This window comes from Sorex fumeus, unplaced genomic scaffold (genome assembly GCF_029834395.1).
Source record: "Sorex fumeus unplaced genomic scaffold, SorFum_2.1 ptg000007l, whole genome shotgun sequence".
Lineage (NCBI taxonomy): Eukaryota > Metazoa > Chordata > Mammalia > Eulipotyphla > Soricidae > Sorex > Sorex fumeus.
The window spans coordinates 47,103,278-47,115,382 of NW_026606064.1; the positions used below are offsets into that span (position 1 = coordinate 47,103,278).

Consider the following 12,105-nt stretch of genomic DNA (forward strand, 5'->3'; position numbering starts at 1 on the left):
GCGCAACGCCCTCGCACAACAAGAAAAACGAGCCTCGGAGCGGCGGCCGCCTCCAGCTTGGGCACCGGGTGAGAAAATTGCGACCCCCGGGACTGTCAGAGCTGAGCCAGACCGGCGGGGCGGAGGATGCGCCGCAGGCAGCTCCCGCCCGCACCCGCGACCGACAGGCAGCCGAAGCCGCCCGGGCCGCAGCTCGGCGCTGCGTCCAAGCCCGGCGACGAGGAGAAGCAGCGGGCGCCCGGCCAGAGGCTGGCGCGCGCGGCGGTGTGGGCGTGGGCCTGGGCGTGGCCCCTGCGCGGGGGCGCGCGCACGGCGGCGGGAGCGCGGCGCGCTGGCTGCGGCGGCGACGGCGGCGGCGGCGGCGGCGGCGGCGAGCGCGGCGCGGACGGAGGCGGTTGCTGCGCCGGGTACTGGGGCTGCTGCTTGAGGCGCAGGCGCCGTGGGTTCCGCCCGGCCGTGGCCGCTGCTCACTCGGGGCTCGTCATGGCGACCCGGCAGAGGCCTTTCCAGCTGGTGGTGTTCGGCGCTTCTGGCTTCACCGGCCAGTTCGTGGCGGAGGAGGTGGCCCGGGAGCAGGCGGACCCGCAGCGGAACTCCCCGCTGCCCTGGGCCGTGGCGGGCCGTTCCCGGGAGAAGCTGCAGCGGGTGCTGGAGACCGCGGCGCAGAAGCTGGGTAAAGGGGGGCGTGCTGCCGCGGGGGTCGGGCTCAGAGGGCGCCGGCTCGAGCCCCTTGTTCCTGGAGTGTGGGGCCTTCAAGTGGCTGGAATCGTGCTTCCTTCCTTGCGTGCGCTCCCGGGGATCTCCCCCATGCCCTGCTTGGACCCCAGGAAGGGGGCGATGCCCCGGGAGTGCCGTGATCCCCGCAAGGTTCCGTTCCCCAAATGAAAAACCACCAAGCAAACACAAATGCTTGCCCCGTGTGAGTTTCTCCGCTGGCGAAGGATTGAGAATTTTTTTTTTAGTTGTAATTTTCCCTCCCTCCCCCACCTTTCAGCCCTCCGTGCAGCTGGAGGCTTCTTGATCTTTGGTCGGATGGAAAAGTAGAGAACTCTTCCAGATGGGGGTGGACTCTTCATCTGCCGTGTGTTGGGGAGGTGGGAGAGAAACCTCGAGCTTTGCTGCTAACGTTGTTTACGCTTGCTTTTATTTGCTCTTATTTTTATAAAGGACTTCTATTATTTTTCAAACGCACGGGCCGTTTGCGGTCTTCATCCAAACACTTCAACACTTCATCCAAAAAAAAGTATGTGTTCCTTAAGGGAGCATTTACTTACTTATTTATTTATTTTTATTAGTGAACCACCGTGAGGTACAGTTGTAGACTTACATATTTTTGTGTTTAGGTTTCAGTTATACAATGATCAGTTATACAATGATCAAATACCCATCCCTCCACCAGTGCCCATTCTCCACCACCAATGAACCCAGTAGCCCCCCCACCCCACCCTGCCCCACCTCTATGGCAGGGCATTCCCTTTTGCTCTCTCTTTCCTTTAGGGTGTTGTGGTTTGCATTAGAGGTATTGAGTGACCATCCTGTTTGGTCTATAGTCTACTTTCAGCACGCATTTCGAACCCGGAGTGAGTCCTCCAAACACCCTTTACTTGATGTTCCCTTCTCTATCTGAGCAGCATTTTCCCCCAGCATGTGCTGTGGGCTTCCAAGTCATGGAGCAGACCTCCTGGTACTTATCTCAACTATTCTTGGGTGTTTGTGTCCCATTCTGTTACTTTATATTCCCCAGATGAGTTCTTATTCTTTTAGCATTTGTTAGGTCTATTTTTATGGGGACCAGAGTGTTGGTGCAGGACCTTGAGGAACTTGTGTAGGCAGCAAACCTGGCTCAATTCCCAGTACCCCATTCCAGGCTGGGGGCCCAAGAGCCTTCCAGGAGGGATCCCTGAGTGCAGAGCCAGAAGTAAACCCTGAGCACCGCCAGGGCCCAAACTAACAATACAATTCCCCCTCAACATTATTTTTATGAAGTGGTCTTTTCTGTGGCAGGCTCTGTTCAGAGTTCCAAGGACACAGGTTCTTCCATCCCCCTGGTGTGGGAAGAACTCTGGGGTTCACCGGCTCTTAAATTTGGCCTTAATTTTCCACCCCTACTCTTCTCTCCCTGCCCCATCCCTGCAGGGAGTAGCAGTTGTCACTATTCTGGTTATACCACAATCTTCTGTTTAATGTTTATCTCACCTATGAGCCCACAGTCAGGCCTGGGTGGGGTACAGAATCGCTACCTTTGTGCTCTGTACAAAACACTCCTGTAGGCTACTTTCCCTGCAAGACTGTGCTGGCCAAACCTGAGCAGTGCAACTTTTGGATCTCACTTTGCCAAGAGAATTTATTACTTAAATCTCTCCTCTTTCCCTCTCTATATCTATATCTACATATAGATATGTATAGACTATATATATATATTTTTTTCTTCTCTTTCTCCCTCCTTTCCCCACCCCCCCAACACTCTTGTGTGCAATCCAGGCATCTACCAGTTGAAATGCCCAAATCCAAGTTAATGCTGGGAATATACTTTGACCCAGCATAAAGACCATGCATTACTCTGTTGATTCAGATCATTTGATTATTTTTTTGAGCCTGCATGTTCTTGCTTAGATTCTGCTTTTCACCTTAGGTCTCTTTCCTTCTCATTATTTTGGGGTTTGCTACTCTCTCTCAATTCTATAATTGTTTCATATGTTATTTTTTTTTTACTGAATCACTGTGTCACACTGAGATACAGTTACAAAGCTTTAATGTTTGAATTTCAGCCATACAATGTTCCAACGCCCATCCTTTGACCTGTGTACATTTCCCATCACCAATGGCCCCATATCCCTCCTGCCTCACCCCCGACTGCTTCTATAACAGGCATTTTTCTTCTCTCTCACTCTCTCTCTCTCTCTCTCTCTCTCTCTCCTTTTAGGCATTATCATTTACAATCATATGTGTTTAATAGTTCATTAGAAGCTGCAATTCTTGGAAGAGAGTCAGGACAGTCATTTACTCAGCATCTGAGTGATTGTAAAATTGACTTTTTACACAAGGTTGTCATATGTTCATTACTTGTATTAGGTTTTTTTTTTTAAGGTTAATGACCCTCAGTATTAACTCCATTTTCTTCCTTACCTTTTTCTTTTTTAAAAAAATTATGTGATTAATCTGTTTACAATAGCCAGAATCTGGAAAAAACCTGAGTGCCCGAGAAGAGATGATTGGTTAAAGAAACTTTGGTACATCTACACAATGAAGTACTATGTAGCTGTTAGAAAAGATGAAGTCATGAAATTTATATACAAGTGGTACGACATGGAAAGTATCATGCTAAGTGAAATGAGTCAGAAAGAGAGGGACAAACAGAAAGATTGCATTCATCTGGGGAACATAAAGTAACAAAATAGGAGACTAACACCGAAGAATAGCCGAGATAAGTACCAGGAGATTCACTCCATGCCTTGGAGGTCAGCCATATATGCTAGGGGGAAAGGTAGCTCAAATAGAGAAGGGAGCACCAAATAAAGGGTGTTAGGAGTATCCTCCCAGGATGGGACATGCATGCTGAAAGTAGACTATAGACCGAATATGATTGCCACTCAGTGCCTCTTTTGCAAACTACAACACCCAAAAGGAGAGAGAGAACAAAAGGGAATGCCCTGCCACAGAAGCAGGGTGGGATGGGGGTATGGGAGGTGGGAGGGATACTGGGATCAGTGGTGGTGGAAAATGGGCACTGATGGAAGGATGGGTGTTTGATCATTGTATAACTGAAACCTAAATACAAAAAATTTGTAAGTCTACAACTGTACCTCAGGTGGTTCACGAATAAAAAATAAATAAAATGATATTTGAAAAACAACAAAAATTATGTGATTAAGAATGCTTTCATGTTTGAGAGGGAGAGTTTTCTTTCACTGTATTTAGGAGATTTGTTAATTCTGATGATAATTTTTAAAATCTGAAAAATATAATGCTGTCTGGAGTATTTTGCTTAAAATGATTTATATCTAATTTTAGGAAGACCAACACTGGTATCTGAAGTTGGAATAATAATCTGTGATACCACTAATCCAGCCTCCCTTGATGAAATGGCTAAACAGACATCCATTGTCCTGAATTGTGTAGGACCAGTAAGTAATTGTTCCTTCTTTTTATTCGAACAAGCAGTCCATTCATTCTAAAAGCATCTGGTATATTCCCAAGGAACATAAGGGTGGGGAACAGAAGAGTTGGTTCAGGGTCTTAATCCCCTATGGAGAATTTTCAGTTATCAGATACATATATGACCAATCTCTTGAGATAGTGTTTTTCTGTGACACTTAGGGAATGTGTGCTGGTTTGTATTGGTGACAGCTTTACCTTACTGGTTTGTTATTATTTTTTAACTCATATGGTCTTTGTTTTTTGGGTGTTTATTTGTGGTTTTTTTTTTTAATGGGGCCATTCAGAGTGGTGCTAGTGCACTATGAGGTTTTGGGGATTGAATGATTGAATTTGGGATCTCCTTCTTGCAAAGCATACACTCTACCTATAATCCATTATCTATTAGGCTTTTGGGGGGTGTGAGCAGTAGTATTTGGGCCACATCCCACAGTGCTCAGGAGACCATTTGCAGTGCTGGAATTAAACCACGAGGCATGACTGTGAGCAAAGCATACACCTTAAGCACTGGACAGGTCTTCGGCCCCTAGTGTTGGGCTTGTGTCCTCACTACTCTAATGAAACTACTCTGTTGGAATTTGGTTCCCGTTAGATCCAGTCAGCAGTTGTTCAGGTCTCACCCCACCACTCAGCAGGTGTCCCAGTGGGTAACTTTTTCTTTTCTTTAATTAGCTTTGGAGCCTTGCCCCCTCATAATTATCCTCTTGTTTGCATCTTTATTTCCCTTTTTCCTTTGTTGGATCTTTTTATCCTTCTATAAATGCTCGTGGCCTCTGAGCATGTACAGTAGGAAGTCGTTGATTACACTTTCCAGGTCAATTTAAAAAAATTATTGGGGCCGAAGAGATAGGCCAGGGATTACAATGCTTGCCTTCCTTGCTGTCCCCATTTTGGTGCTAGACACTGTATATGGTCCCAGGCACCTCTCGGAGTCCCTGAGCACAGCCCTGTGGTCAAACCCCTCTCCTCCCCAAATCAGCGTTATTGTGGTCAGACGTATGTAACATGAAGCTCTTAACTTTAAATATCTGTTAGTGGCATTAAGTACAGTTGCAATATTATTTAACCATTACCTGTCTTATAGATCTTTTTTGTTATTCTAAATAGATTCTCACTGGACTATATTTTTTAAAAAGTTTTCAGTGTTTTTAGTTGGGGATATGATGCTCAGAGACTGCTGCCGGCTCAGTGCTTGAGGGTTGTTCCCAGTGTCCTGCGGGGAATGAGTGAGGGGGAGGCATGGGGCACTGGAAGTTGAACCTGAGACTCCAGCATGCAAAACTTGCTGTCTAGCCCTTTGAGTTTCCTCCCCATGGCCACTAAATTTTAAACAGTGTTGTACTTAGTATAGGATAAAGACTCAACATTACAACAAAATTCATATTAATAAATAGAATGAATTATACATGGCACTCAAGTACTGGTTCATGAAAGTTTTTGTTGCATTTAGCTATGTTTGTATGGAGCTGCTAGGTGAAATTAGTTCCACCGTGTAAATTGTGGTCAATAAAGTTTAGGGTGGGCAGAGAAGGTGGGGTGCTTGCCTTACATGTGACTGACCCAGGTTCTATCCTTGGCATCACATTTGGTCCCCCTTGTCCTGCCTGGAGGGGTCCCTGAGCACTAATCCAGGATTAAGCTGTGAGCACAATTGGGTGTGACCCTAACCACCAGATCCCCATCCAAAAAATAAAATAGGGTTCAAACTGAACTCATCGTGGGGAGAAGCCAAAGGGGTCAGGGTTTGAAGGGGGAGGGATGCTGGTGGGAGGTGTGGTATTGGGACATTGTATGCACGAAACCCTGTCATCAATAGTATGGCAAATCTCGGTGCCTCAAATAGAACTATTTTTGGAAGAAAGGTTTGGAGAAGGCATGACCTTAAATGCCATCTGTGTGCTGATGATTCCTACATTGATTAAGTTACAGTGAGGATCTCTAGCTGTTGCTTAAATTCCAGATTGGTAGGTATAGCACTGTAGCACTGTCCTCCATTATTCATCGATTTCCTCGAGTGGGCACCAGTAACATCTCCCTTGTGAGACTTATTGTTACTGTGTTTGGCATATCGAATACGCCATGGGGAGCTTTCCAGGCTCTGCTGTGCAGGCGGGATACTCTCAGTAGCTTGCCAGGTTCTCCAAGAGGGAGGGAGGAATCCAACCCAGGTCGGCCTCATGCAAGGCAAACGCCCTACCCGCTGTGCTATTGCTCCAACCCTGGTAGGCATAATTGCCTTGTAATTGTTTCTTAGATGTTTATACTTAAACAATTAAGTAGTTCAGTGTTTTAGGTTTTCACCCCCATAAACCTGCTATTTCATAAACTCTATTTAGATTGTTATTTTAATTTTGTAATATGGATAATAATTTAACTACTCAGGGGTAGAAGTATCAACAGTTTGTAGTCATAATTTGTATATTCGTAGTTGTGCTTCCCCCCGCCCCCTTTTTATTTTGATTTTTGGGGCCATACCAGGCAGTACTCAGTGCTTAGTCTTGTTTCCATGCACTGGGAAGCATTTAGTAGTGCTTGAAGTATCATATGCGGTGCCAGGGATTGAACCCAGGTGAGCTGTGTGCAAAGCAAGTGGCCTACATGCTCTCCTTTGTCTCCAGCCCCTGCAGTTGTTTGGTTGATGTTTGTTTTGTTATTTAACCTGTTTGCCTATTGACCTATTAACCTGTGTGGTGTAAGATAGTAAATCTTACTCCGTGTGCTGTATACAATTCTCTAGGAGAGCCTACTAATCCAGGATTAGTAATTCGTTAATTCTAGCAATCCAGAAAAGATGAAGTTTACCTTAATAACATTCTTCTTTTTTTAAATTAAAATTTTTTGTCTTCCCAATTTTTTGGAATTATTATTTTATTGTTCATTTCAAATGTAAATTGGTTACAATAGTGTTAACTCATGGTTTTGATGAACAAGAATAGAATCCAAAGACATACTGAGAAAACATGGGCAGTATTCTCTAGGATATAAACCTCAAGGTGTCTTTAATGATTTGACTCCATTGGCAGAGACACAAAAACAAAAATAAACAACTAGGACTATATCAAACTAAAAAATGCCTGGCAAGAGAAACTTGAACTAAAATAAAAAGATACCCTGCTGGATGCAAGAAAATATTTGCACACTATATATAAGATAAAGGGCTGGCTGTATACAGCACTCACAAAGCTCAACTAAAAAACATAAACAAGAATCAATAACTCCACTGTAAAATGGGATAAAGAAATGAAAGACACATTCTTTAAGAGGACGTAAAGCCTACTAATACACATAAGAAAAATTGCTCATTGTTATTTCTCGTCAGGGACAAGCAAATCAGAACAATAGTGAGCCTTCGTACCAGTGAGAGAGGCTTATTTATATCCTCAGGTCTGGAAACACTGTGAGGAGAAGGAACCTCACTCACTTTGGCGAAAATGTTGTATGGCTCATGGTTCTTCTTGATCTGACCCAGGTGCTTCCCGACTTAGCTTCTGCCACCCCCACCTTGACCCTGTTCTGTATTTTGAGCATCCCAAACAGCTTCCTTTCATACCCCTTTCCCTCTGTGTTCCTGATTTTTTTTTCTTTTTCCTGAAGCATCCTTACTCTTCTTCAGAATTGACTCAAATAATCATTTCTATAACACTTCCCATTTTTATGAAGATGGCACCGAAAGCCAAGGTCTTCCTAAAGCCAAGGCTTTGAAGGCCAAGAAAGCAGTGCTGAAAGGCATCCACAGCCATAACTTAAAAAAAAAAATCCACACCTCACCCCTCTTCCAAAGATTTAAAACCATTTAAAACCAAAGACAGCCCAAATGTCTTTGGAAGAGCATCCCCAGGAGAAGCCTACTAGACCTTCCTGTCATCATAAGTTCCTCTGAGCCCTGAGCCAGCCATGAAGATGAGAGAAAGCAGCATGTATTTCAATGTGGATATCATGGCCAGCAAGCACTAGATTAAACAGGCTGTGAAACAGCTCTTGGACGACATTGAAGTGGCCAAGGTCATCACCCTGATCACACCTGGTGGAGAGAAGGCATTTGTTCAGCCGGCCCCTGACTGTGATGCTTTGGATGTTGCCAAAAATGAGAATGATGTAAATAGAGTCCTGCTGAATTATTCTAAAGATACATTTTTTTACCGTTAAGGAGAAAAAAGAGCTTCCCATTTTGTCTTTACTAAGTATATATCCACTGTAAATTTACTCTGTAAGAGATGAAGTAGTGCCATCACATTAATTTCATATCTTTAAAGCTACTATACTAATATTTGCTTTCTTTATAAGGTGCCTTCTAAAACTCAAATGAATTTCATTCATTTAAGCTTGCTCAGTAAAAGAAATTATTGATTTCTTTTTCTTTTTCTCCTTTTTATTTTATATTTTTGGTCGTTGTTTCTTTTGGTCTCTTTTAATTGTTGATTTTCTTTACTTCCCCAGTATCGGTTATATGGAGAACCCGTAGTAAAGGCGTGTATTGAGAATGGAACCAGCTGTATCGACATCTGTGGAGAACCTCAGGTAGGTAAAACATAGAAGGAAGAGAGAACTAACAATGCAGAGTTCTTTTCAAGTGGAAGATACCTAGTGCAGTTTTAGACAAACTTTAGAAGTTGATGGTCTTTCCAAGGGTCACATGTTCTATTGAGAGCTTGAGGTGAGCTCTATGTCTTAACTTTAGTGTTTTTTTTTTTATATTCTTTCTTCACTATAAGAACATTGATTTCACTTCCATTGTATATAGGACATGTTGAGTATTTTTTATAGCCACTGTATGCCATAAAATGAAATTAATCACAGTGGTTTGCTATGTAGAATTTTCAGAGGCTGCCTTTTTAAACTTCATTACGGATTCCCTTTTTACAAACAAACACCTCTATAATATTATAGAAAATCATACTTTGGGTCACACCCAGCAGTGCTCAGGGCTTATTCCCTGCTCTGCATCCAGGAATCTTTCCTGGAAGGCTCGGGGACCATATGTAATGCCAGGGATTGAACCCTGGTCAGCCACATGCAAGGCAAGTGCCCTTCCTGCTATACTGTCCATGCTCCATGAATCTGAAATTTTTTTTTTCTTTTTGGGTCACACCTAGCAAGGCTCAGGGGTCACTCCTGGCTGTGCACCTTAGGAACCACTCCTGGTAGTGCTCAAGGGACCATATGGGATGCTGGGAATCGAACCCGAGCCAGCCGCGTGCAAGGCAAACGCCGTACCCGCTGTGCTATCGCTCCAGCCCCTGAATCTGAATTTTTTTAATGTTTGTATTTATTGAATGCTTATCCCACAGTCCAGCACAGTACTAAGCAGTTTTCAGTGTTCCTACTAAGTTATCTTCCCAGCTTTGTCAATTAGGAAACTGAAGTTTTGGAAGGTTAAGTAACTTGCTCATGGTCATGCAACACTGTCGTACTTATGTTGAAGTTTATCTGACTAAGAGCAGGGAGAATGGTGTGTTAAAAGGCACTAAGTTGTACTAGCTCCTTTAAAACCAATCACCTCAAATGCCCCATACTGACTGTCCATCAGTATGCCAGTAGTATGTATTTTAAGCTTATCAATTGGAAATACTAAGAAATTGTAAATTATCAAAATTGATTCAAGAAGAAATGTGCAACAGGAATACATGAAAAACAATTCCTGTCTTTTTCAGTAGCTTAGAAACAGATCTGGGAAGATAGTGTATCAAGGGACAATTGCCTTACTTGCAACGGACAGCACCTGGGTTCGATACCCAGGACCCTAGATGGTCCCCTGAGCATAAAACCAGGATTAAGCCTTAAGCATTTCTGGGTGCGGCCCAGGAATAATAACAAAAATGTGTAGAGCAAAGGAAATGATAAGAAGATCCTCTAAACTTTCAGAAAAATGATACCCAGACCTAATAAAGGACTAGGGAAATGATTCAGTGGTAGAGTACATGTCTCGCATGTGTGAGTCCCTGGCCCAAAAAGAAGAAGCCCAGTATAATAAAGATCCATACTCTCTAAGCAGCTCTTGTGAGTCCAAATTCAGATGCCAGTTTTCAGATGTGCAGAGGATGGGATGAGACACGGCGCTCTGCGGGGTTCCAGGTTCTTATGGAAGGGGAGCGGGAGTCCTCACCCCATGAGAGTGGGTAGCACACAGTCTCTTCCTCCCGGCTCGAGGGAATAGAGAGAGCAACCTTGAGTGAAGAAGCCCCAGAGAGGCTCCCTCTGCCTGGTGCTCAAGGTCCGCAGCGGTAGGGATGAATTGCGTTAATCACATGTTCCCCTGGTGTGAGGGCATGAAATGGTACTTTTGGGGATGAGGAAAGAGCTTGAAGGGCTAGCCCCTGTATATCCCATGCCAGAGCCCTGGGTTTGATGTTCATCATTGCACAGTTCCCGGAGAACCACCTGTAGTGACCCTCAAGCATTTCTGGGTGTGGCCTAAAATCCAAAACTTGTATCACTTGCATCACTTGTCATCCCATTGCTCATCGAGTTGCTCGAGCGGGCACCAGTAATGTCTCCATTTGTCCCTGTCACGTGCTAGTGTAGCCCAGTGGTATCTGCTCGCTCTAGGAACTCGAAGAGCATCAAACCTTTCGTTCAGGGCTCTTTCAGAGTCAGGGGAATGAGTAACAATGAGGCCCATTATTGTTACTATTTTTGGCATATCGAATATGCTACAGGTAGCTTGCCAGGCTCTGCCGTATGGGTGGGATACTCTCGGTAACTTGCCGGGCTCTCCGAAAGGGAAAGACGTTTTTAGGGCAACCTCTAATCATCCTTACAGGTGCTTCCAGTCTACCGAATGCAAGCTTTTGGTCAGCTGGCATGTTGTAATGATCTGCACACTGACAAACATGCACCTGCCTGTGTCTCTGGGCAGCACCTCTTGGTTCACTCTTTGCCATTTGGCACTGTTGCCACCCCCGCCATGAAGAGGCAGTGAACCATCAAGGGGAAAAAATCCAAAACACTGAACAAAACCCCTAAACCCCACAGAAATGGCACATTTTATCCTGTTCCTCCAAAAAGCCTGTATCTGGTGCCTAATAACAAGAAGATCATGAGATAAATAATGGTGCGGGGGGGAGGGGGGACACTCTGCAAAATGCTAGATGTGAACCCTTCAAATTTCTCAAGGTCAAGCAAAAGCAAGAAACGTGGCATGGGCCTGACAGTTCAGCTGGTACGCACTTGCATTCCATATGTTTGACCCAGGTTCAATCCCTGGCATCCCATTTGTTCCCCTGAGCACCACTAGGAGTAATTCCTGAGTGCAGAGCTAGGAGTAAAGCACTGCTTGGTGTGACCCAAACACTCCCCCCCCCAAAAAAAACCACAAGAAATACCACAACCAAAAGGAGCCTAAGGAGATAGGACAACCAGATGTAATGTATCTTGGATGGGATCCAAAGCAGAAAAAGGACATTTGAGAAAAAAGGACGGCTGAGCAAAGTGTATGCTTTGATTAACGTCTTTATAGTGAGTTAATATTGGCTCATTTGGGTAGTAGAGCACTTGCCTTAACGTGCATGCGGCTGTAAGTTTGAGCCCCGGCACCCTGGTGTGTGTTGAGAGATCAGTTTGTTCTAGCAGGTGTTACTATAAATAACATATATAGATGTATAGATACATATATCTATGTAATACTAGGTAATTGGGTACAGAGTAGCACAGGAATTCTGTGCTACTCACTTTTTTAATAAATCGAAATGTGTGAATATTCTTTCGGTCGGGGGCACTGAGTTACGAGACGCGAGAAATGAGATTTGCTGGAGAGACTCCTTGCTTGCTCTGGCAGAGAAGCATGGAGAAGCGGCCCTCAGCCCCTTTTATTTACTATCCTACGTACACACATTCAATGCACTCAGTACAAAGAAATCATTAACGGGGATAAGGGGTTATAGGAAGGACATCAAGACATCAAGGCTACATTGTTCTGTCACTCCTGCAAGCCCAACGGTAGGTAGTAGCCTC

At 44.5% G+C, this 12,105-nt stretch overlaps 1 protein-coding gene across 1 annotated transcript in view; it reads left to right on the forward strand.

Annotated features, from left to right (window-relative positions):
- Window positions 1-334: 334 nt before the first annotated feature.
- Window positions 335-12,105, forward strand: part of SCCPDH (saccharopine dehydrogenase (putative)) — a 33,206-nt gene continuing 21,435 nt past the window's right edge. Inside the window, exons 1-3 of the mRNA XM_056132285.1 lie at window positions 335-673; window positions 4,012-4,124; window positions 8,593-8,673. Of these exons, the coding sequence (XP_055988260.1) occupies window positions 484-673; window positions 4,012-4,124; window positions 8,593-8,673 (384 nt within the window). The 5' untranslated portion in view covers window positions 335-483. The remainder of the gene's footprint in view (window positions 674-4,011; window positions 4,125-8,592; window positions 8,674-12,105) is intronic.